This window comes from Aquarana catesbeiana, linkage group LG01 (assembly GCF_042186555.1).
Source record: "Aquarana catesbeiana isolate 2022-GZ linkage group LG01, ASM4218655v1, whole genome shotgun sequence".
Taxonomy (NCBI): domain Eukaryota; kingdom Metazoa; phylum Chordata; class Amphibia; order Anura; family Ranidae; genus Aquarana; species Aquarana catesbeiana.
The window spans coordinates 368,627,780-368,655,312 of NC_133324.1; the positions used below are offsets into that span (position 1 = coordinate 368,627,780).

At 39.6% G+C, this 27,533-nt stretch overlaps 1 protein-coding gene across 2 annotated transcripts in view; it reads right to left on the bottom strand.

The window, feature by feature from the left end:
* Window positions 1-908: 908 nt before the first annotated feature.
* Window positions 909-27,533, bottom strand: part of AOPEP (aminopeptidase O (putative)) — a 615,981-nt gene continuing 589,356 nt past the window's right edge. For both annotated transcript variants that reach the window (XM_073633214.1, XM_073633224.1), the window contains 2 exons: window positions 11,316-11,402; window positions 909-4,728 (listed from right to left, as the gene is read on the bottom strand). In XM_073633214.1, coding sequence (XP_073489315.1) covers window positions 4,588-4,728; window positions 11,316-11,402 — 228 coding nt within the window. In that variant the 3' untranslated portion in view covers window positions 909-4,587. The remainder of the gene's footprint in view (window positions 4,729-11,315; window positions 11,403-27,533) is intronic.

The following is a 27,533-nucleotide window of genomic DNA, read 5'->3' on the forward strand; positions in this document are numbered from 1 at the left end:
CAGGATATTGACACAAAAAAAATGCAGCTAAAATCACCCAAGAAAGGCTAAGAACAAAACACGGGACTACTCTGAAGTGACCTTCTATGAGCCTGGATCTAAATGCTAGCAAACATCTATGGAAAGAGCTCAAACTTGCAGTTTGGAGAAGGCAGGCACCCTTCAAACCTGAGCCAACTGGAGCCGTTTTCTCAACAAATGTGGGCCAAACTTCCTGTTGGCTGGTGCTTATTTGCAGTGTTTGATATTAAAGGTCATGCAATAAAATATTAAGATAAGGGTTCCATTATTTTTTTTGTATGCCATTTTCATTTGTTTTATTATTAAAACTATTCTGTTGAATCAAAATAATTTTTTAATAGATACGGAATAAACGATGGATACCATCTACTATTGTAATTTTTATGTTATTTCAGAGAAAATTATGGGTACTTCTTTTTTCATGAAAGGATACTAACAAATTTGTCCGCCTTTGTATTAAAGGATGTGATGGCTTTATTATTTTTTTCAGGTTTTTGTTGCTTTATTTTCACCTAGTGATCATGCCAGTAACACACTTCCTATATTATTTTGACAACACTCACTATACTGCATTTATAGTTCACCAACCTAAATTGTGCCTAAGAAGTCAACAAGGGCCTTCAAAAATGCAATGTTCCAAACTACGACAATATTACTCGAGTCAATGTAGATAATTATGTATGGGCAAACCTCTTATGTGATCCATTGCCTTTTATTTCTCAGATAAAATGTAAATGTATTGATTTAAAATAAAACGGAAATCAAGCGCAATATGAGTTGTTACCCTGTGATGACGATTTCTCCCTTATCAAAAGATAAATGCTTTGCTTAGGCTACAAAGTGACCAATTACCGTTGTATGAATGAAAAAAAAAAGCAAACAAGAGGTTTCTATTCTACAGTTTTATTAAACACAATAATAAAAGTGACACTGACATTATGAACAACTTTTTTGCCAAGATGGATGCAAACAACATTTGTATGTTAGTCTTTTGAAGCGATATATAGATTAACACAGATGAATAAAAATAGAAAAAAACATTATGTCAGTCCTGGTAGTACACTTTAGAACTGATGTCTTTTTTTGCTCAAGGGCCTAACTCCTGTTCCTGCTGAACTGAGCCAGTGTGTAAGATAGAACTGATATCAGTTCAGTAGGCACAAGAGGACGGGTCCATCCTATGTGTTGAACTGAAGAAAGTGGAAAAGTTCCTGTAAAGCCTCAGTAACGCACCATGACCAATCAGGAAGATCAAAGTGGCATTGGAATTATTTAATTACACAATCTGGTGCCACTTAGAATGCCCATGCATAGTGTAACCTAAACCCATCATATCCAGTTACCACATCAAGAACAAGAGCATTCATGGCATTTTTTCTGGGTTATGCCTTTTCTCTAATCCCTGATTTTATGCTTAGGTTTGCCAGAGATCTACAGAGCTACACGATAGCATTTTCATTCTGTGCCCGAGCAGGCTCCATCTCTCCCTCTCTTCAGGTGCAGAACTTAGCCACTGTGAACAAAGAGGACATTAATCACTGTTCACCAATCAGCTAAGCTCTGCACCTTGCTAGAAAGGTCATTGTCGGTTGCTTAGAGTACAGGCAGATATTCTGCCAGTAAAGATTTGCAGTGCTGCTCTTCTCTTCTTCCTTATGCTTTTTTGTGCTTAGGCGTTTATAGTCTCAATTTGTGGAGAGAGCTGGTCTTTCCATTGCAGCTGCCAAGGACATGGTTGTGTGGTAATCCCTGGCAATGTGATTTTAATCTTAACTCACAAATCAGCATGCCAGGAACCCAAACAGCCACACCAATACTACAGAATGGCTTCGAACATGAAACAATTTCCTTTCATCATCTGCGGCCAGAATTCCAAATACTTCAAACAAACTAGACTCTTAAACATTCATACATGTTTGCTGCTTTGCCAGTGTTGATAGCTGTGATGGGATCTGCACAATTTACAGGAAACTGAACATGAAAAAAACTTTGTTGTTAAGTAACACAGACACCCTAAAAAGAGAAAAAAGATTAGACACGTGTTTTGCAGTTTAATTGTGAGTTATGATAGTTCTGGCAATACTAATTACCCAGCAGGCCAATACTGCCTACATAGCATTCCATCCCATACAGCCGGCAGTCAAGCAACAGCAACTATATTCTCTATACAACAGAAGGCTGGGTGATTTCTCATATATTCATTTTTTTCTTGTTTGGAATTAGGATTTCTGTACCATTAATGTTTAATAATATCTATCAGGTTTAGTGACTTCACACCCATCCCATTTTGAAATATGAATGAATTGTATGAGAGTATCTAAAACCCCGAACAAAAAATGTATTGCAGCTTACTAGTCCTTAGATGTGGTGACAGTATTTTTTCAGGCTTTCTTCCCTTTTATTTTCACATGGTGATCCTGCGAATTACACAATTCCTGTCTCCAGGTGCATCTATGGATGGAGCCATGGTTGTCACACAGGCTGGACTTCAAAATCTCTACCTTTGTTCATCTCCATTACATGGAGGGATTTGTTCACAGGAAAAGAACACTTTTAGTGCAGAGAACAGGAATTGGCAAGGGCACTACATTTCTGCCAGGTATTTTATGTATTTTCTGAAAATGTTCTTAGCTTGGAAAAAAGAATGCAATCACCACATCTAAGGACAGGTAGGCTGCAATGTATTATATTTTTGTTCTTGGCTTTAGTTATCCTTTATTTCAGGGGTGTCAAACTCAATTTAATTGCAGGCAACATCAGCAGTATGGTTGCTCTCAAAGGGCCAATTTTTCTAGGGTGCCCTATGCACAAAGTGCAATGGTTTAGTGGTGCCCTATGCGCAGAGTGCAAGAGTTTAGGGGTTCCCAATGCACAGAGTGCAAGGGTTTAGGGGTGCCCTATGCATAGAGTGCAAGGGTTTAAGGGTGCCTTATGCACAGAGTGCATGGGTTTAGGGAGTGCCCTATGCACAGAATGCAGGGTTTAGGGGTGGCCTATGCACAGAGTACAACACCCCCCCCCCACCTGGGCTGGCTCTAGTAACTCCCTATGTAGGGGGCTCTCTACTACCTGTGTATTTGGCTCTGGTATACCTCTCTGTGTAGATGGTGCTGCCTTGAAGGGAGATCGTTCTCGCTCTCAAATTCTGGAGAGCTGTCCCCACTGTGTAGGTATCTGTTTCAGCTGGAAGCCGCTGAAAGCAAAGCTGTCCCTTGAAAACACAGAAGACGTCTGTGTTTACAAGTGACAGCGCAGTGGAGGAATAGAGTTCTGCCATATTTGGCTTCAAAACTGGGTGGGAGGGCCACATTACAAAGCCTGACGGGCCGGATTGACATATATGCTTTAAGTTATGTGCTGTGAATACTAGGTGATGTGAATACTTTCTTTCATTCAAGCTACACAACATACTGTAAATGAAAGTTTTAATCACAGTAGCACATGGGAATCAGTAGTTAGTAGCACGTATATACTGCACCACAGTCTAATTTTTTTTTTTGTCAATTCATGTCTTACCCTGCAAATTAAAATAGAATCAGCAATAAAATAAAGCTGTGTCAATAGCTTCATTTTAAAAAGACTGACCTCCTAAATGAAAATATTTTCTCATATATTTATATTAACTATGCCGACCAAAAAAAGGTTAATGAGATTCATAACATCTGTAAAGCTGAATGTGACAAGCTTTCACTAAAAGAAATCTTCCACTCAAAAAACAGACTCCAAGTCTGTCAAATGTATTATTTCATTAGTGAAGTATCTAAACTATGTAGCACTACAGAAGACCTTCATACCAAACCAAATTAAATATGTGTTAAACTTGCATGTACAAACACCAGCAAGGTTACCTCAGGGTATGATTCAAATATTGTGTAAGTTAAGGCCATTTATAGAGCTTCATCTCATGCAGAGATTTAGAAGAAGAACCCGATAACATGATAGCCATGACTGATTCTGAGGATTTCGGGATTTATCTCCTATGACAGATATATTGTTTAGTGTAAGAAACCCTTTGTGTGAGTAGAAAACTTCAACGGGTGCTATAATATAGTGCTTAGCTCACTGGGATTTATTTACACCTATTGAAAGCAGATTTCTTGTGTCACTGAAAACCTGATAGGTTGCTCTAGGCAACAGATCCAGTTTTATTGCATACTTTTGCCTCATCTAGATGTACGGTTTTTCAATTGTAAAAAGGAAGGGAGATATTTAGGGACACAGTACATATTTTTAAAGGTATAAAAATATATTTATTGTTCATATCTAGTGCATAGAAGGGTAAAAATCCTAAAAAAAGACATTACATACAGTCTTACTAGCTAGGAATAGCAATATTTTCTATCTCTGTACATTAGAAACATGCTACATAGCCTATGATGTTTCTAGTCTAGCACCGAGGGATCACATGAATGTGCTGGAAGACAGGCTCCAAATATGGCCTTGTTCTAGAACAAGTAATCCACCCATAGTACAGCTCTTAATCCTATTCATTTTAACTTGCATTAACATGACCACACTGAAAGCTTGGTCGTTTTATCATAGCAATGAACATTGGAAGTCAATCTATTAAAACAACATCTCTCCCACCACTTTTACACAGGATACATCCATTTGATCTCTGACAACAGCAAAGCATCTGTGTGCAAGTTCTTGCTGTCTGGCATCCTCGTTCAACATTAATTCTCCATAGAGATACACACCCATGGCCTGTGGAGAAGAAAAGAACAAATAAACACTTTTATTACAAGAGGATCCTTTGCTCAAATGCAGCTCCCATCCCATTCACACCCCATTATATCTGTATCCTTTATTACTCACTACTAGTAGTGACAAACTAGCTAATTTAGTGAAGCTTTCAACATTTATAACATTTCCCTAAACCTGTCCAAAACATACTTTTACACAGTGCAGTGTGTACTAAACTGATGAAAATACCATGTATTTATGCTTCTGAATGTTGTGTCATGGCATGCATGCACTTTTATTTTGTGGTAGTTATAGCAGTGTAATTAACTGTAGTGTGCAATGTTTTGTGTCACAATCTGCCAAGATTGTGGACTGCCGAGATGTGTGGATTGTAGCTGAAGGCTCTGTTAGCTTACCACTGGATGCGGTTGATCTATGTGGTGTGCGCCCCCTAATTTTGCTATTAGGACTGTTCCATGGAGTAAGACATGCTTCTAGAGGGGCTGGCACCCACTGTGGGTGGAGAACCGATGGAAGGACGAACAGGAGGTGTTTAAGAGGAGCTATATTTTTTACAAGTGGTTGGAATCTATGTGCTAGTTGCTGTAAATACCTAAACCTATAGGAACACAGACCGTGCCATTAAAAATATGTGTTTAACCTCAATGTTTTTCTATGGATAAAACAGGAAGGTAAACGTATACCTCTACACAAGTAGGATAGTCCTCTCTATTTGTCCTGGTGAAATGGGAAGTTTAATATTGTACAGCTGTCACTAAACTAATGATGAGGGTGAATATACCAGTAAGGGTTAAAATATAAAAACAGTGCGCAAACCCATGTGGGTTTGCGCACTGTTTTTGTATTTTAGTTTTAACTTTCCTGTATCTGTGTTTACTTGGTGCAGCATCTCCACGACACACCAAGCACATTCAAATTTTTGGTTTCCTAGCTTTTATTGGTTACTACTCTTTTGCTGGTGGTGTTTTTCGTCGTGGATGTTTTTGAATATCGGAATAGGTAATAATTAGATGTTTTTTTCCAGTCATGGTAATACAGATAACGACATTAGGGATACACTATATTACCAAAAGTATTGGGACGCTTGCCTTTACACACACACATGAACATTAACGCCATCCCAGTCTTAGTCCGAAAGGTTCAATATTGAGTTGCCCCACCCTTTGCAGCTATAACAGCTTCAACTCTTCTGGGAAGGCTGTCCACAAGGTTTAGGAGTGTGTCTATGGGAAAGTTTGACCATTCTTCCAAAAGCACATTTGTAAAGTCAAGCACTAATTCATCCCAAAGGTGTTCTATTGGGTTGAGGTGAGGACTCTGTGCAGGCCAGTCCAGTTCCTCCACCCCAAACTCACTCATCCATGTCTTTACGGACCTTGCTTTGTGCACTGGTCCAAATCATTTGGTGGAGGGGTGATTATGGTGTGGGGTTGTTTTTCAGGAGTAAGGCTTGGCCCCTTAGTTCCAGTGAAGGGAAGTCTTAAGGTGTCAGCATACCAAGACAATTTGTACAATTTCATGCTCCCAACTTTGTGGGAACAGTTTGGGGATGGCCCCTTCCTGTTCCAATATGACAGTGCACAAACAAGGTCTAAAAAAGACACGGATGAGAGAGTTTGCCGTGGAGGAACTTGACTGGCCTGAACAAAGTCCTGACCTCAACCCAAAAGAACACCTTTGGGATGAATTCGAGCGGAGACTGAGAGTCAGGCCTTCTCATCCAAATCAGTGCCAGACCTCACAAATGCACTTCTGGAAGAATGGTCAAACATTCCTATAGACACTCCTAAACCTTGTGGACAGCCTTCCCAGAAGAGTTGAAGCTGTTATAGCTGCAAAGGGTGGACCAACTCAATATTGAACCCTACGGACTAAGACTGGGATGCCATTAAAGTTCATGTGCGTGTAATGGCAGGTATCCCAATACTTTTGGTAATATAGTGTATTTTCCTGAGACTGAAAAATATTAAGGTAGCTGAAATACATACATCTTGGGAATTACGTGGTTTTGTGCACTTTTTTTGTATTTTAGTTTTAATTTTGCTGTATTCAGATTTACTTGGTGCCGCATCTATGTGACACACCAAGTGCATTCATATTTTTGTTTTATAGCTTTTATTGGATACTACTCTTTTGCTGCTAATGGGTGTTTTTGAAGAACGTAATAGAGGAAAATTAGATGCCACTGAGGTTTTTCCAATCATGGTAATACAGATAATGCCATTGGGGTATCTTCTTAAGACTGAAAAATATTATGGCAGCTGAAATAAATACATCTTGGGAATTAAGTGGGTTTGAACACTGTTTTTGCATTTTTGTTTTCATTTTTCTGTATCCAAATTTACATGGCACTGCATCTTCATGACACACCAAGTGCATTAGAATTGTGGTTTTATTCCAGTAAGGACCTGTTCTGGTGTCAACTTTGTAAAAGGAGAATAATCCCTAATTTGTATAGATTTCCTTTTACTTCCTGTTGCAAAAGTGAAGGGAAATTCTCTCAAAGGGACACTGATGGCAAATATTAAACTGACAGGAACGTTAAGGCCCTTCCTAATCTATCCACAACTTAAACAAACAAAAAAAAAAAACCCACTCGGAGTAGTTTCCTATTTTAGTGTCAGAAGGCAAAAATGAAATTCTGAACTTTGCTATGCCCATTTAAGGTACACTCTGAGATTTTATTCTCACCTCCCCTTGTGGCAAAAATGTTACTGATCCTGTTCAACAATGCTGGACACAAACTTTCATAATCTGTATAACTATGCCTGCAACATTTTTCTCATGCCCTTTATCCTGATTCTGGACTTGTGTAATTATTGTGAATAATAATAAATAACAAAGATAAATGTAGAAAAAGAAAAAACACATATAGCAGTGCACTTCTGTGTAGAACTAGCAAGTACTACATGTTAGATTTAAAAGGAAGTGACTGGTCTTTATCTTTTCCCTGACACATTTTTAAGTACCCAATCCTAGGATCTGTATGGCTAGAATGAATAAAGATAGGGCCAAACAAATGAAACCAGATTGGTTGCCATGTTCTTTCCCCAGTGCTTTGAGTAATGTGAGATCTTGATTTAAGCCATAGAGCAAAGTGAGGTAGATCCAACAACTTCAGACAACTCCACTGTCCTCAGTGAAGGTACAGGTTGGGGCTATTGTATGAAAAGTGTGCTCAAAAAAACAATCATTACTTGTTTTAAGCCTGGACTGCAGAAATAACAGAAGGAAGCTGATTGGCTGTTCTGCTTACAAAGATACTTTTCCTACAGCACATATTTATACATAAGCCCTTATATCCTTACCTCCCAATATGATGCTTCACATTCATAACATTTTATATATCTTCACCAATACATTTCCAGAGAATTTTAAGGGATAACAAATGCTTCTGAATTGTCAGTGGACAGCTCACTATGCAGGTATGGACACAGACATGCAAGATTACAACATTACTCTACAAAGATTATTGCAGATGTATTACTTTGCTCCTTTATCTTGATTTTAAAACACTTTAGGGATACATATTTGCAATTTGCAAAGATTACTTATATTGGAAAAAACTAACGAAACCCTTTTCTTTGTATATAGTACGGGATACAGGATCTCTACACATAACCATGACATGTCGCAAAGCAGTCCAACTGGGGGGTGGGCAACACAGCATAAAACGTCTACAGGCGCATGTAAGAATGGAGTAAGGAAAGGCTCACCAGAGCTCAGAAGCACCTTTCACATAAAACTGGCATTAGAGGAAGCATGGACTTGGTAAAACGTAACAAATGTGTGAACGAAAGACTAAGTAACAGCCTTGCAAATCTAGGAAACAGTTGTCTGATGCTGAAAACCCCATGAAGCGCTAACAGATCTGGTATAGTACAGATTAATAGGGAAAAATGAACCTTATCCTTGGGACCATAAGCCTGATGACCAGTCTAATCCACCTAGCAATGGAGTAGGAAGCAGAGAGCCCCATATGGGATTCTTGGGGAAGGACAAAGAGTGAGTCAAGTTGCTTAATGGAAGCTGTAGCCGAGAGATAGACTCTCACAACGTGTACTACATTTAGACAGTTGAGTTGGGATCTTTCAGGGTAGGACAAAGGTAGGGAAGAACAATGTCTTGCTTAGGGTGGAAAACATCTTGGGGCGAAAGGAGGCTCTTTCCATGTGGAACTCTCGCAAGGGCTCCTTACAGGATAAGGTCATTAACTCAGAGACCCACCTTGTACAGATGATAGCAACAAAAAAGCCACCTTGAGAGTGAGATCAGATTAGTAAATATGATTTGCAATCTGAATGGTGGCCTCTGAAGGGCCTAGAGCAGTGGTTCTCAACCTCTTTAGTGCTGTGACCCCTTGATAAAATTTCCCGAGTTGTGGGGACCCCTAACAGTAAAATTATTTTAGTAGCGTGGGTTGTCAGCACCCAAGGCAAGACAAGTAACTTGCGCCCCTAACCCACGGACATATAGTGCCCTCCGAGTCCCTTCCGCTTGTACAGTATTAAAACCCATGGTACATTTCAGGATGTACCACCTCTTTCTTTGTTCTCCTTTCTTTCCCTTTTATCTCTTTCTATCCTAATTTCTTGTTTTTTTTTTCCCCATCCCTCTCTCTAGCCATCTTTCTTGTTCTTTCTCTTATTCTTTCTCTCCCTTTTTTTTGTTCCTCCCCCTCTTTTCCTCTCCCTTCCACGTATTCTCAATTTTTATTCCTTCTCTTACTCCTTGGTGGGGGGAATGGGATGAATGGTAGTGCTGGGAGGAGTTCTGATCAGCCAACTTAGGTGCTCTTGATCAATGCTGATCTGAGAACTGTAGTGGGGACTTTTAATGGTCACAGGTAGTGTTACTCACGGAGTCTCTGACTTTGTGGTGTCTCGTAGCAGTGACACCTATGCCAAAATCAGGAGATAGGGTCTTCTCCAGCCCCTCCCACTTCACATTCCTCACCAGTCAGCTGACCTCTAGTCTCTGCCTTCCAGCCATGCGGTGGGCGGCCGCCGGCTCTAGGAACAGCCCTGCTGGGCGACTGCAAAAAGGCTGGAGAGTGGTGCGGGCTTCAGGAACAGCCCAGGATTCGGTGACCCCTGGCAAATCATCATTCGACCCCCGAGGGGGTCCCGACCCCCAGGTTGAGAACCGGTGGCCTAGAGAATCAGGTTAAAGTCCCACAGTGACCTTGGGGATCATGGGGGAGCAATATGTACAACACACTGCACAAAGACCTTAATAAATGACACATGCAAACAAGATTTTAAATGGGAGTAGGAGGGGTTAAAGAGGGTATGTCCCTGCAACTTTTTTTCTAGTGTCCAGTTACCTGCAAATAACTGCCCATAACCCACGGTTATGACTACAGGTCCTGTGACAAATATTCCCTGTAAAACACTACAACCTAAACCTATATTTGGAACATGTCCTAATACCTTTAGCCAAAAAGCATATTAGCTACTACCAGAAAGCAGCAAGTGGCTAGGCCAACTTTCTATATTTCAAGATGGTTATTACTGCTATGTTGTGTATCACCAAGATCTGATCCTAAATATAGAAGGAAAAGTTGATATCTTTTTTTTTTGCCCTCCTGACTACAAAACACTGATGTCTGCCTGCCTCCCCTAGCTATTGTGAGTGTCATACTTTACTTTTAAAAGATTGGAATTTTTTTAGATAAAGCATTTACATTTTTGTTAATGTACATTTAAGTGATTGTAAGGTCTCTTTTTCATTAAAATAAATAAAGATGATAGCTGTAATTGCATGCAAAATCCTGCAGGCTGGTTGCACCCCGATTGATCAACTTGGGTACATTCTGCCTGCCCATACATGGTTTGAATCTCGGTCAGTCCCTGCTGAACCGCCTGAGATTGAACCAACTATGGCCAGCCTTAGTGCTTCTCAGATAACCTAAAGCTTATATCTTTGGTCACATGATTTCAGCTAAAAGGGAGAGTTAACCAATCTGAGAACAGCTCCTCCTTTTAAACAAATACCACATGACAAACTTCCTGGGTCTTGGACTATGTAAGAACTATAGAAACAGAAAGATAGGTGAATATCACATAATATTTGTATTAACTACTCACTTACTCACCAGTTAGGTGTAGTATATGCCCAATAAGAGGACCAAAAAATGAAAAAGACAGCTGTGTAGTACAGACTGTGTAAAGCATGCACTACAAAATATCCAAGCAGTGAAGTATGAAAAAAGTTTAATGAAAAAAATTATAAAAAATTACGTAGAATTACATGCACTTAAAAAAGAGCAAAACCTTCCAAGAATTAAACAACACAAAATATACAGACAGTAATAAAATCAATCCGGGTGGTTTTCCAGGGTGATAGAGGGCACCAGTTGGTCACCTGACAGTTAGCAACTATTGTGATAAAGAAAGAACTGTAGAAAACCTATGAAAGATGAGCATTTCAGCCCTTCCATTACCTAATAGTTACCAGTATTTAGCCCAGCAATAATGTTAATACAGCTTATGTTAACATTTGTGTATAGATCTACATTTTATGAAAATCAATATTAGAAATGACCTAAGATATGTATAAATAAATGTATCTGTCCATTTACATACCTGGTCCTGCAGTAGGAATATTTCCACATCCTTATAGGCTGCTGTATACTTATGTTTTATAACCAGCTCACACCATCTGTGCCGTACCTATAAAAAAATATTGATAAGTTCAAGAACAACATTTACATCAAGACAACTATGTTCTGTACAATAAAGTAATCTTGTTTAAAAAAAAAAAAAAAGAAAAAAAAAAAAGGAAAAGAAAAATCAATGCGGCTACATCCGTGATTGGCACGGTGGATGGGAACAGGTCAGGTAAATCAAAGCACTGAAAGAGGTCTGCTATACAACAGGAGAGGTTGTTTTTCTTTCACCTTTTACAATTGTCACTGGAACAGGTTTTGCTCTCTACATCTGTTCCAGTGACAGCACTAAATTATGAAATGCCCTACATTTTCTCTTAGTAACAATGGTAAACAGCACAAGTGAAAACAAATCTTCTAAACAGGGAAAACCATAACAATGAAACCCTTTTACAGTAAACTGCCACGAAGGATTCATGGAAGCTGTCATTGCTGTCCTCGGCTTCTTAAAATGCTATGTGCTGGCTGTCATATGGACCCTTTGGCTTCAATATTTTGATCAGGGACCTGAGACTGGTCAGGTTAAAGAGGTTTGGTCGTTAAAAGACTACTAATCGGAAACTTGTTAGAGGTCAATGACTTTGAAGATATTGAATCTAGAGGGCCAATATAGTGGTCAAGCAACTAGCATTTTCAGAAGGGGTTAGCAATGGCAGCACCTGTATTTTAGCAATATAAGATTTACTTTAACAGAATTATGTAGCAATTACAATCTCCTGCTTCTTTGTAAACCATATCGAACCCAAGAGAAGCAACATTATCTAGATACATATACTATTTGGCTCCCTTGGTCTAATTACATATGTTTTGTTGGTTTCCTCTTTGAAGAGCAGTTGGCAAACCCCAGAAATTAAAAAACCTAAAAAGCACAACCTGTAATTTGGCCATACTCTAGGGACCCCAAGGAGACTATTCTGACCCTTTTCCTCTATTTTTCAACTGCCTTAATCCACTTAGGAGCCAAGAGAAATGCCCTGTATTTCCAGGTATGGGGGAACACATGATAAGCCTCTGTGTCTTTTTGTGGCAAGGGGCATAGCACTGTGTAAGTTCAGACTTGTGTATCAAGTTCAAACAGAAACAGGAATCTAAGGCAGCCTAGAACTGGACTGGGTCAACAAGGTGAAAAGAAGTTATCTAAATGCTCCCTAAGGACCTTTAGTAACGCAAATCTGTTACTTTGCCCAGTATGGTCTAATTATAGGTTTACATTAAGCATTAAAGTGGTTCTAAAGGCAGAAGTTTTTTTTTTTAATCTTAATGCATTCTATGCATTAACCTCCTTAGCGGTTATATTATAAATACTCATAGGCGGCTCTCTAATTAGGCAAATTAGGCCTTTGCCTAAGGCCTCGCAATCCAAGGGGCCTCGCAAAAGCCTAATTTACCCGTAGCTCAGCGTCCCCAGGATAGTCCTGGTGAATCAGAGTCCCGGAATGCCCGTGGGGTGTCTTGGTTCCCAGGAGCAAGGCTTCGTATGACAGCCGCAAAGTGGCATCTCTCCCTGGCTGACACACATACAGATAAACATACAGTACACTTGGAGTGGTTTGGGGGAGAGGATATATGGACACTTTAGGATTGTAGAAGATTTGGTGCTACAAGGGGGGGTGGATATGAAATCCATCCCCCTCACCCCCCAGCACAAGTCTTTCCCCCTCCCAAAGAACCCCCTATCACATATCATTCCACCCCCATCAAAGAGATGTTGTCTGTGGCTGTAGTGTTTGGTAGCTGCTGCAGCAATGTGAGAGTTTGCTTGTCATTACCAATCTCTGACCGTCTCCTGTGCTTATCTCTGCAATCTCTGACCGTCTCCTGTTTTTATGTCTGCAATCTCTGACTGTCTCCTGTTTTCATCTCTGCAATCTCTGACGTCTCCTGTTTTTATGTCTGCAGTCTCTGACCATCTCTTGTATCATGTCTTCAGTCTCTGACTATCTCTTATTTCATGTCCGCAGTCTCTGACCATCTCTTGTATCATGCCTGCAGTCTCTGACCATCTCTTGTATCATGTCTGCAGTCTCTGACCATCTCTTGTATCATGTCTGCAGTCTCTGACCATCTCTTGTATCATGTCCGCAGTTTGACCATCTATTATATAATTTCCGCAGTCTCTGACCATCTCTTGTATCATGCCTGCAGTCTCTGACTATCTCTTGTATCATGCCCGCAGTTTCTGACCATCTATTGTATAATTTCTGCAGACCCTGACCATCTCTTGTATCATGTCTGCACAGACCTTTTTCTGTATCATATCTGCACAGCCTCTGACCATCTTCTTTATTGTGTCTGCTGTCTCTGGGGGGGGGGGGGGGGGGGGGGTTACAGAGGAGTCAAGAGCTGGAGCACTGCTAGGATGGGGGTCACAGAGAGGACCGTCTGGCTGAGCCCTGTACGGTGCACCTGAGAGGAGGTCAGTGACAGCGCTGCAAGGATAGTCTGATGGGGGTCAGTGATGTAAGGGGGAGTGAATACAGTAAGCTAAGGGGGCACTGATATAAAGGTTCCCCCTTATATTAGTAACCCCCCCACCTTATACCTTAGTGTATTCACTCTGCGGGTGGTCTGTGGTCACCAGCGTATTCCCCACATTGGAGTTCTCATTTTAAATGCAAGTTGGAACTCCACGGACTCTGATAAAAAGGGGAACTCTGATGTAAATGGGAATGCTGTGCACTCTGATATAAGGTGATCTCTAGTCACCATAGCCCCCCTTACTTTAGAGTTCCCCCTTACTCCAGTCTGCAGCATTGCCCCTTGCATCAAAATTTCCCCTTGCACTGTAAGGGGGAATCTTGCAGACTCTGATGTAAGGGGGAACTCTATGCTGGGTTATATTAACATGAGCTTTATGTGAATGAAGAAATATGATTTTTTACTTTTATTCTACTACTACTACTACTACTACTACACATTACTAGTAGCAGCTTCACAAATTGTATTTATATTTGTGTGCATGTAATATATATGTTTAATGATAATTTGCTAGAGAAAATTCTAGAAACTGTGAAATTATAGTTCATAGTGTTTAAGGCTTTTAATATATACAATTTATACAGTTCATTTTTATCGCTTAAATTATTTTTCCCATTATGGGCATGAGTGGGGCCTCACGTCTAGGTTTTGCCTAAGGCCTCACAAAGCCTAGAGCCACCTCTGTAAATACTGTTCTTTCTTTCTGGAAACTGGAGATTGTCCATAGCTACCAAAAAGTGTCCCTTTACATCAAAAGTGGTTTTAGACCAACTAGAAAACAGCGATAATAAATTAGAATCACTTGCAGAATTGAGCGATAGTGATTTGTGGGGAAATTCCTCATCAAACACTGAAAGTAATGACAGCGGCAATTCTGCAACTGAGCAAATTTCAGTGTTTTTGATTTGATTACATTATTGAATAATTTTTATTATTATTATTTGTTATAATTATTTATAGTTATTTATTATATTATACATTAATGATTTTGTGTTTAAAACTTTATCATACCCGGGATGTCTAGTAGACTCTTGTTTGGACAGATTTAAGTGTGTTATTCCTAAGAATTACAGACCTACAATATAAAACGCCAAATTTCCATGAAAAACATTGTACCGCTTTGAGCATCAAAAATCTGACATAATCATACTGCCAGGGAGGTTAAGATAAAAACCTTCTGTGTGCAGTCCCCCCCCCCCCATACTTGAAAGACAAAACCAGAGAAAATTCCCAGCTGAACTCACCATCCAGTCTGCTTACTAACCAAATTAACCCGTCCAACAGTATGTGTTAAAAACAGGGGTTTAGTTAGCACACATTATGCGTAAGCTGCAAGGCCTCTTCGTGACACCTTCATTACTTGCAGTCCTAACCCTTCTAAATTTCCGAGAGACTCCACAATGGGAGCACATGCGATCAAATGGATAGATAAGGGGCAGGTGGGCCTGGAGGTAGCCCAATCCTCTTTAAAGGCACAGGTGCACATTGGACACCCAGCACATAGCACAATGACAGCAAAGGTGCCCAGTGTGTCCCCTGACCAAATTTAAACCAGTAACGAAGAAATGGCCTCTGTCCCACCTATAACTGGCCTTCACAGCAAGGAGCACATGGAAGGGCAAACGCATGAAAGACAAAACCAGAGAAAATTCCCAGCTCAACTCACCAACCAGTCTGCTTACCAACCGAATTAACCTGTCCAACAGTATGCATTAAAAACAGGGATTTAGTTAGCACACATTATGCGTAAGCTGCAAGGCCTCTTCACGGCACCCTGCATTACTCGTAATCCTTCTAAATTTATGAGAATCTCCACAATAGGAACACATGCATTCTAATGGATAGATAAGGAGCTTACCTGAGCCCCATCTCGATCCAGCGATGTTGCACAAGAGACTCGGCTGTCCCAGACTCTTCCTCCTGATTGGCTGAGACACTACAGCAGGGGCTATTGGCTGCTGTCAAAGTCAGTGAGCCAATGAGAAAAGAGAGGGGGCGGGGTCGAGCTGCAGCTCCGGCCCTGAATGGACACAGAGCAGTGGCTCGGCTCGGGTGCCCCCAAAGCAGCAGGAGGGAGGGGCCAAGAGCGCCAGAAAGGGACCAGAGATAAGGAGGATCTGGGCTGCTTTGTGCAAAACCAGTACACAGAGCAGGTAAGTATGACATGTTTGCTATTTAAAAAAACAAAAACAAAAAAACAAGAGGACACAGAGGCAGCAGCTGGAGACTTTGGCCCACACAAGTGCCCCACAGCCAGCTGCTTGCTATGGTGGCACTTGGAGAGAAGGCAGAGCCTAGATCGCTGCCGGTGGACCCCAGAACAGGAGGATTGGGGCCACCCTATGAAAAAATCATTGCACAGTGCAGGTAAGTAAAACATGTTTATTGTTTTCAGGAGAACAATGAAGTTTAACAGCTTTTTAAAGTATTAGCAAGCTACATTCTAGTACATTTTTATTTTTGGGGTTTAATACAGCAATGCAACACTTGGATAAGCAGGAGGCACTGTGGAAATACTGTGTGGATAGATGGAAGAATGGACTCTAATCAGCATGGAGACAGTCCTGGAGAATAATGACTCACAGTCAAAGAAGAAAATGTATGTAACAGCCATACACAATTTCTCTTTTTCTTTATTTATATTTATATTTTATATATATATATATATATATATATATATATACACACACACCTTTCATTTTTTCATTTATATATTTCAACTATTCATTAAAATCTTTCAGTTAAGACATATCCATTGGAATTCAACAGACATTCACAAGTTTTAATATTGCTCCAAGACTCTGCGAATTCTGGTAGTCCAGTGTCTTGCAGCACTGGGATTATTGTTTCAAATCCCAAGCAGGACACTTCCTGCATGAAGTTTGTATGGTCTCCCTGTGCCTGCATGGGGTTCCTCCAATATTCCAAAGACATTCTGATGGAATAATTGTCTCCTGTTCAAATTGGCCTTATGTATGTATGGCAGAGATGGAGCTTAGATTTTAAGCTCCTTAAGAGCAGGGACTGATGTAAATGTTCTGTGCTATATAATTACCTGTAATAAATTAATTTATACCTATTATACCTAATTTATACCTATGTGAAATCCAAAAACACTTTGCACCTACACAAATTTTGTTAGTATGTTTGCACCTAGATTATTTTCTGCATGTTTACTATTCTAAAAGTACACCTGAAACTGTAGCTAAATGTAGCGCCTCATATCTGTATAACACACAACAGAACCAAAGTCATATATAAAAGGAACATCTTTTGTGTAAAGTGCAAAAAGTTGACTTTGTGAACCTTTTTATGTGGTCATGTCTTTTGTGATTGGTGTCCTGTGCGTTTATAAGACTCCATTCACCCTTGTACAACTCCAAAGTTGCACAGACCTTGGAGTGCAACTTTGACCTAACTTGGATACGACTTTGGCTTTGACCAGTGATAATGGACAACTGTTGCATTGCATAAGATTCAGGTACGACTCGTTATGTGACTCTGATGTCCAAAGTTGCATGACAAGTCGCACAACTGTGAATGGAGCCTAAAGTGCAGTTACCGCAATAATTACAGGTTTACCCAGTCAGTAACAAAGCGTGTCAAGAATAATAGTTTACTTTTCATCTGCAGTACATTGGTAAAATATAGAAAATAAAAACAGTAGAGTTTACAACTAGGTAGATTTACTAAAAATAATAAAAATGCACAAAAACATGCAAAATTCTTGTAGATATTGTACTTGTTAGTAAATTACTTCACAGTATAAGCACAGTTTAGAAGGTTTCTGTTTCATCTTTAGTTAAAAAATGGCTACTATTAAATTGCACCCTTTCCAAAAGTCACAATGGCCAGCTTTGCCTTCTGAGAAACACCAAACAAACTGGAGCGTATTACACACCTAGATGCCAAGCTGTAAATCCTCAAACCTAAAACCTTAAACAATTCTGCCATGACATGGCATTTTCTAAGCCCTAGACATGATTATGGATGTAGGAAAAGGCTGTATCAGTGTTAGCCAATGTGCTATGTTTAAAGTAAATACTGCAAGTCATTAATCTTGCATAAAGCACTGCAGAGACAGTTGTGAATAATAAACAAGATTAAATAAGCATCTCATACAAACAGAACGTCAACATCCCAGCAATTTCTTTAACATATACCGGCTGCTTAGCCCCCTTCTTTCATTTATCATAACTGAATCTAAGGCCATCTTTTCATGTACCTGTATTTGATTAGAGATGCATAGTAGAGTTATGAAGACAGCTATCAGCAGCTTCATATTAACAGGAGTAAGCTATGTGACTCATGAAGCTCAGCTGACGTCCTAATTAAAATGATTGATGAGTGATGAAAGGACAGGAATGGTTTGGTGCATTATTTTCTGTTTTCTCTTTTTTGGAATGTTTTTTAGCTTTAGAGAATCCAGTCAATAGGGTTAACAGCTGTTAATTAGTCCTTACCGCATCAATATTAAACAGCCAATCCAACACTGACCCAACTTAGCTTTGCTTCTATCATTTTGGTCTAGGCCACAATAACAAAGAACAGCAAGGCCATCTGGCAACTCTTGTACAATGTATGCAGGCCTGAACTGTTAATATTTTAGCTTTCTTGAAGTAAGAATACGAAGCACCTTTATGTGCAGCTTCAGTGTTAACATTCAAACGCTCAAACAAAGCACAGTACAATTCCTCCAGGAGAGTATATATGTCAAATATGAAAGGGGAGGAACCTCTGTGTTGAGTTATTTCGAGGAGACAGCAAATTTACACTGTTATACTAGCTGTACACTCACTACATTACATTGTAGCAAAGTGTCATTTCTTCAGTGTTGTCACATGAAAAGATATAATAAAATATGTGAGTGGTGTACTCACTTTTGTGAGATACTGTATGTACCTTTTAGGTAATGTCTAGATTTATTCTAGTTAATTTTGGATTGGTAAAATATTGTTACCTCTTAAATAAACACCATGGCTAAAAGAACTGACTTTCAAACTTGGGTGTGTCTTTTTATTTCAGGTTTTATTATTGCTCCCTTGTGCTATCCCATGCATTATGCAGTTTAGTACTTTTAAAAAACCCTATGGGGTTGATTTACTAACACTGAAAAGTGCAAAATCTGGTGCAACTCTGCATAGAAACCAATTCAGATTTTTTTGTCACAGTTTTATTGAAAAGCTGAACTTACATAGTTAGTCAGGTTGAAAAAAAAGGAAGAGGAAAAGGAGGAAAAGGAGGAAAGCGAAAAAACCCCCCAGAAAAGCATGGTCCAATTTGCTTACAGCAGGAGAAAAAATTCCTTCCTGATCCCAGAGAGGCAATCGGATTTTCCCTGGATCAACTTTACCTATAAATGTTAGTACCCAGTTATATTGTGTACATTTAGGAAAGGATCCAGGCCTTTCTTAAAGCAATCTACTGAGCTGGCCAGGAAAGTTAAAAACATATTGGCTACCATGTACAGCTGCACCAGATTCTGCATGCTCTAGTTGTAGTAAATCAACCCCTTTGTAGCTTTAGGCTCCATGCACACTGGGCTTAAAAAAAGTCTTTTCTCTCGGGGAGTAAAAAACGCTTATATAGAGCATTTTTGGTACAAAGTTTAGATGAGTTTAGGAGAGTTTTACGTTTTTTTCTGCCTTCAAGCTTTAATCAGAAACGCGAACCAGAAGGGTTTTTTTTTCTGCCTCTAAACATTAAACTCAAAATATGCCTCTTAACGTCCTAATGTGCATGAACACTCATGCCCCGTACACACGGTCGGATTTTCCGATGGAAAATGTCCGATCGGAGCGTGTTGTCGGAAATTCCGACCGTGTGTGGGCTCCATCGGACATTTTCCATCGGATTTTCCGACACACAAAGTTGGAGAGCAGGAGATAAAATTTTCCGACAACAAAATCCGTTGTCGGAAATTCCGATCGTGTGTACACAAATCCGACGGACAAAGTGCCACGCATGCTCAGAATAAATAAAGAGATGAAAGCTATTGGCCACTGCCCCGTTTATAGTCCCGACGTACATGTTTTACGTCACCGCATTTAAAACGATCGGATTTTCCGACAACTTTGTGTGACCGTGTGTATGCAAGACAAGTTTGAGCCAACATCCGTCGGAAAAAATCCTAGGATTTTGTTGTCGGAATGTCCGAACAAAGTCCGACCGTGCGTACGGGGCAATTGGAGAACATTAGCTGCTTCTACAGACAGAACACAAACACCCTGTAGAAACAACATTTTTTAAGCCAGTGTGCATGGAGCCTTAACCACTTAAGGACCGAGCCTCTTTTTTCAGATTTGTTGTTTACAAGTTAAAAACAGGTTTGTTTGCTAAAAAATTACTTAGAAACCCCAAACATTATAAATTTTTTTTCTAACACCCTAGAGAATAAAATGGCGGTCGTTGCAATACTTTGTCACACGTATTTGCGCAGCGGTCTTACAAGTGCACTTTTTTGGGAAAAAATACACTTTTTTGAATGAAAAAATAAGACAACAGTAAAGTTAGAGCATTTTTTTTTTATATTGTGAAAAATCATGTTACGCCGAGTAAATTGATACCCAACATGTCACGCTTCAAAATTGCGCCCGCTCGTGGAATGGCGACAAACATTTACCCTTAAAAATCTCCATAGGCGATGTTTACAAAATTCTACAGGTTGCATGTTTTAAGTTACAGAGGAGTTCTAGGGCTAGAATTATTGCTCTCACTCTACCGATCGCGGCGATACATCACATGTGTGGTTTGAACACCGTTTTCATATGCGGGCGCTACTCACGTATGCGTCGCTTCTACATGCGAGCTCGTCAGGACGGGACGCGTTTAAAAAAAATTTTATTATTATTATTTATTTTACCTTTTATTTTTACATTGCTTTTTTTTAAATTGTCACATTTATTCCTATTTTTGTAAACATCCCCCCTCTCCCGCCACCGATAAAAGTGATCTCACGGCGAATCCGGCGCAGAGACCACTTTTATCTTGTAGCGGACTGCCCACTAAAGATGGGTATACCAGGGTTTTGGCAGCTAGCTGCTGCCATAACAACGATATCTGCCTTCAAACAGCCGCCGTATAACGACAGCGGGCGGTCCGTAAGCGGTAAAGAGAAATTAAACTTCCTGTGCTTTTACCTATAGGTAAGCCTATAATAAGGCTTACCTATGGGTATTGAAAATATCTCCTAAACCTGTACAGTTTAGGAGATATTTCCAGTGCATGCAGCCAGTGACATCACGTATGCGCTGTGAAGGCACGGCTCACGTGTGTCTTTTCCTTCCGGACCCGTGCAATGAACGGCGGCTCCCGCGAACCCGGAAGAAGCTCTGGGAAAGATGTCGGCTGTGACAGTGGTGTCCACTGCAACAGCTTCGTTTTTAAGGTAAGCATTTCATAATGAGCTAGTATGCGGTGCATACTAGCTCATCATTCCTTTGTCTTGCAGGGTTTATTTTTTGGGGGAATTTTTTTCAGAGTTTTACAACCTCTTTAAATTTGGAGTTTAATTTAGGTGCCATACCTGTAGGCCCATTACAGTTTACTAATAGCCTGGATAAAAAAAAAAAAAAATAGTAGCAAGAGAGATCCATGCTGTCCCTGCCTGTTATCCTGCACTGTGCATAAGCGAGACACCAGTGTTAATTTTGGCAGTAAATTTTTTATTTAGTCTTAAGACTAAAATGGCATTTTAGATTTAGTCCAATTTTAGTCTTCTGCAATTGTTTTAGTCGTATTTAGCCGACTAAATCTTCAGTACATTTTAGTAGTCTAAAATCTAATGGGTGTAATAAAATTGTAATGCATTAGTTAACATTTCCTTACAATTTATAAACTCATTATATACTGCTGGAGTGAAAAATCTAATATGTTACTATTTATGATATTGAGGTATGAACATTACTACAGCCCAGTGTTAATTTTGAAGTCAAATTTCAATTTAGTTTTAGTCTTACTCTTTTGACTAAAATGGCATTTAAGTTTTAGTCGCATTTTCTAGTCTTTTGACTAAAATGTCATTTTAGTTTTAGTCGTCTTTTAGTCATCTCAATTGTTTTAGTCATATTTTAGTCAACTAAAATAGTATTCATTTAGTCGACTAAAATGTTTTAGTCGACGAAATGAACACTGCGAGACACATACCCACCAACAGGTAAAATATCGAGGTTGATTTACTGAAGAAACCACATACACAAAAAAGGGTGAGCAGAGGACGGCACAGAATGTAACTTTCTTTAAACATTTATCTTCAAAGGTTCCATGCACACTGGGTGTTTGCCCAGCTCTCTAAACACCTTTAGAAAAGCAGAAATAAAAATACACCTAAAGGTGTTTTTTGCAATTGTGTTTAGGTGCAACAAATAAAATAAATGCACGCTCGAGCGCTTGATGTTAACGCGCATTTAGATGCCTTTATGCGCATTTAGGCATGTCGGGCAGCTTTTAGCAGCAAAGTGCTCCTCTCCTGAACTCACTGGCTCTGTTTTTTTTTCTGACTTTTAACATCCCTGCCTCTAAAAGCCTGTAAACGATTATGTGTGCATGGACACATAAGCTAGCATGAAGGGGTGTCCTTAAAAGTGGCGTTTTGGACAAGTGTACATGAGACCTAAAGGTCCAGGGAAACAGCTAAAAACTGTATGCTTTTGATGTCAGTTGAACACTCTTCAGAGAGTATTCAAAATTTATTGCTAAAGAGCATTCAGAATTCATTGCAGGAGCATTTCACCAGCAGTTGGCCTACTTATGACCTGCTTGCAGCTGCTTTTGCATGGCCATAACCTTGTATGGGTGGAGAAGCAGTTTTGAAGCAAACACAAATCTCTCGACACTCGCCCTAAAATTGTTTAGCAAGTTTGTATAATAAGTTTTTGGAATATTTGCACTTTTTTTAAACTGATTTTTTATTACTGATGTAAAATAGGATGTTGCTTTATAGTATATCATACATAAATCTTATTTTTTAGTGATCAACATTTATTACAAATTGCTTTGATGGCATTACAATTCATATCTATACACTGTAACTAAAAAGACTTTAACCACTTGCCGACTGACTCACGCTGATATACGTCGGCAAAGTGGCACGGGTGCGCAGAAACAACGTACTCGTACGCCGCTGTGTCATCTGCGGCTGGTGCGCGCACGTGCCTGCGGACTCGATGTCCGCTGGTGGCCCGTGATCGTGGCACGGAGAGCCAGTGATCGGAAGCAGTGATCTCTGTCATGTTCTAGCGAGCCCATCACCCCTACAGTTAGAACTGCTGAGGGAACACAGTTAACGCCTTGATTGCCCCCTAGAGTTTAACCCCTTCCCTGCCAGTGACAATTACACAGTAATCAGTGCATTTTTATAGCACTGATCGCTGTATAAATGCCAATGGTCCCAAAATAGTGTCAAAAGTGTCTGATCTGTCTGCCGCAATGTTGCAGTCACGATAAAAAATCGCAGATCGCCGCCATTACTAATAAAAAAAATAATAAAAATGTCATAAATCTATCCCCTATTTTGTAGATGCGATAACTTTTGCGCAAACCAATCAATATACGCTTATTGAGATTTTTGATATATTGATATATTTTTTACCAAAAATATGTAGGAGGATACATATTGGCCTAAACTGTGGAAGAAATTTGTTTTTTATATATATTTTGGGGGGGATATTTATTATAGCAAAAAGTAAAAAATATTGCCTTTTTTGCTTGTCGCTTGTCGCTCTTTTTTTGTTTATAGCGAAAAAAAGGAGAACCGCAGAGGTGATCAAATACCACCAAAAGAAAGCTCTATTTGTGGAAAAAAAGGACATCAATTTTGTTTGGGTACAACGTTGCGCGACTCACGCAATTGTCAGTTAAAGCGACACAGTGTTGTATCGCAAAAAAGAGCTTGGTCAGGAAGGGGGTAAATCCTTCCGGGGCTGAAGTGGTTAAAAATACTTGTTAGGTGATTCAGTCCTTTATCCTGAACATAAAAGAAAATACTGTATGTTTATAATTGCTGTACAGTCCATTGAAGTAAAACCTAGTTTTCACCTTCAATTTGATGTTGGGATTTGTGTGTTTCTTGTCAGCCCAAGACCCAGGTACTATACTTATATCACATCACCACAATATCATAACATTTCAGTGCAGGCCTCACTATTTGCTGGCTACATAGAGTTATGTGCTTGAAGGACTAGGGTCAGGGGTCTCCAAACTATGGCCCTACAGTTGCTCAGGAACTACAATTGCCATCATGCCTAGTCATGTCTGTGAATATCAGAGTTTTACAATGCCTGATGGGACGTGTAGTTCCACAACAGCTGGAGGGCCATAGTTTGGAGATCCCTGGGCTAGGTGAATAAAGGCCACTACAGGCTACAGGCAAAATGCCTGTATGGAACTGATCCTAGTCATTCAGTAGTTTCTGTCTTTGATATTGTACTCTCTGCAGAGCTATTTTCACATTCATGAACCTTATGACAAGTCAGATAGTCCTACTCTGCTTTAGCAAGGAAAAACTTTCCATCTGCAGATGCCAACATCTATGCACTGCCATACACAAAAATATAACAGCATCTAGCATGCATCAAATGCCTTCTACGCACTCCCTTTCCCCTCAAGCACTTACATTTTAAATTCACTCAAGACCCATATAGAAAATTCAGATGTTAAAAAAGCTGAATAAGATCTCAAGAAACCTCCCGGTGTTATTTATTAGAGGAGTTTTCATTACAGGAGCGCCTTTGCGTATAAAATGGTGAATGCCATAATCTCTGAAAAAACACAGGAAATGAAAGCACTATTACAATATACATTTGATTTTCTTATCCTTCCAAAATGCATAAGAGCCATAAACCAGTCATGTAGCAAGAAGAGTTGTATTGTATGAATAAAGCCCAATCCTTTTCAGAGATGGGAAGGAAAAGATTTGTTTAGAAATTGTTTTTCCATCTGGAGTATGTAAAGGCAGTAGTCCTGCTACCACATATACTTATGGCATTAGAATGACTGCTGAGTAATACTCCATATTTGTCTGCCTTTTGCAGTGATGCAGATGAAAAATGCTGATCAACAGTCTGATATTCCTGGTATGGTGGAGACGAAAAGGGAGGAGGGGGTAGCTAGCAAAGTTTATCAGTAGCTTGTACCAGTCTTATGACCTTCTATTAATAACATAACAACAATGCATTCTTATGAGGATTTTTGTCTGCTAGCAACATACAACCCAGACTAGCAAAGGAAAAAATATCTGTTCTAACTTATACTACAGAATGGGCCAGTAAGGGAGACAGTGTTGACCAACAAAATTCTAAACCTACATGTCTGGTGCTAAATATATGCGCTTTTAGGCCTCATGAAGTTTAAAAATTTACAGGTGGCCACACACGCATAAATATTTTAAAATTAGAGGCGTTTTTGTCTTCCAAATTCTGACAGAAAAAATGCTGCCTATTTTCATAAGCCTGTGTGCATAAGGCCTTAAAAGGAGAAGTACAGCCAACACTCGTTTTAGCTGTACTTCTCCTGTGGATCACAGGAGTGCAGTTTGTTCTGCACTCCTGTGACCTGTTTAGGCTCGAGACAGTTTAGGCTCAGGAAAGATTGTGCCAATATGGTCGGGATCCGCCCACATGCCTGGACCGCCACCTGACTCAGCCTCACACCAGGCCGCTCCCACCCCCTCCACAGCCCAGCGCTCCAGTTAGAGCTGGAGGGGCAGAGCAGACAGCGGTGACTGACAGTCACCAGCTCTCTGCTCAGGGCGCTCTGAGAACCGAACGATCAGCAGTGTTTGACCACTCGGTTCTCAGTTTTTAGAGCCAGCAGGGGACAGATGCATCATCGGCCAATGCTGCATCCACCTAGGTAAGGATGATTCTAAAATATAAAGAAATCCCATACTTTTATTTTAAAGTAATCTACCTATTTATGCTCCAAAAGAAAACTTAAAAAAAGCCAAATAAATTATTCACCAAGTCCAATCAATAAAATTAGGTAGTAAACCATTTTCTCAAAAATAATATTTATCTGTTCCATAAGTGCAAACAGACAAAACGATGAGCTTATCAATCTACCTGGTTGTATTGCTTAACTGTAGTAGAAAAAAAGACAGGTCTCTATGTTAGTTTTCTGCTGTCTGTCCAAGTTGTGTAAATGTCAAGCAACTCATACATTATACATTTTTTTCCTTCATCCGCAGGTTGAAGGAAAGTAAATTGCTTAATTCTGTCAGTGTTGATGGGGGAATCCCTCCTGCTGCGCTATTGTAGTCTGACAGTGGGAAGTATGTACTGGCAGTGACTGCATGCAAAAAAAACCTGACAGGGTGGTTATACTGAAGTTGATCAATAGATCAACTTCAGTACAACCAGCCAGCCCATAGACAGATGAAAACTCGTCCAGTTCCTGCTTAACCGACTGAAATATAGTCTGTCTAAGGCCAGCTTCAGGAATGAATGGACAGAAGTACAAATCCTTTGACAGGTAAAACAGCTCTTATATATACACATTTCATGTGTTTACCTACCTGAGTGCCCCGATTAAAGATCTAGATAAAATACCATAATACTAGTCCCTGCTCCTACCTACACATCACAGTCACCATCTACTGCTAGAAGCCTGTAAAAACCATAGTAATCAAATATCAGGCATATGTATATACTGCACTGGCTAGCACAATCCAGTGCTTATTCCTTGAGCAGCCAATTACCAGGCCTGAGCACTGTAACATTACAGGTTTTCTAGCCCTAAGCAAATATCAACATTGAGGAAAGTAGCAAGAACATATGAAATTTGGGTGGCTACAGCAGTAAATCTGGGCAAATAGGAACAGACACCTAAATATGTCTGCGACAAAGCTTTAGCATTACTTTGCTTATTTTGTTCTCAGGACAGGATGGCTTTAAACTCCACTTAAAAATAGAGATTTGACTTGCTATAAACTGAGATGTAAAGGAAATTACACCAAAAGGTCTATCCCCTCCCAGCTCTCACATTCAACCAATGAATCTAGCAGTTATCACATATTATAAGTACTTTTGTTTTTTAAATTTCTGTTTATTGGTGTTTTTCAAAAGTACAATACAGTACACAGAAACCAACAATAAAAAATAAAACAAAAAGAAACCAACCCACAGGAGGCAAAAAGTACACTTAACTTTAAGTGCGCTGGCTATCGGAAATTCAAGTAAAGCAAAATTCTAAAGGTGTGGCTCGCACTCAAGAAAGATGAAAATAAGTAACATATTATAAGTACTTCATTGAAGAAAAGTAGACAATTGACTGAACATTCCCAATGCATTAAATAGCTTTTTCATGTCAGGAGTATGTATAATGTTCCAAATAAATAGCGATCAAAAAACAAAAATAAAATAATTCATAAAGCTTTAACATAAGCATAAGGGTCTTTAAACCATGTGAGTAGTTTTCAGATCTCGATTAGCCATAAAATCAATGTTACTCTTTAGACAATAAGGATCCTTATCCTAAGCAGTAGGTCTGAAAGCAGTTTGTCTTTTATTTATCCCATCTCAGACAAAATTCTTTTTTCTCTTAGCATGTGTACACTGGTTTGTGATAGACGTAGGCATTTCTTAAAAAAGAATTGCAATAAATACTTTTGGCTTCAAATAAAAATTCCGGCATCACTGAGAAGAATGGACAAGCACAGCTA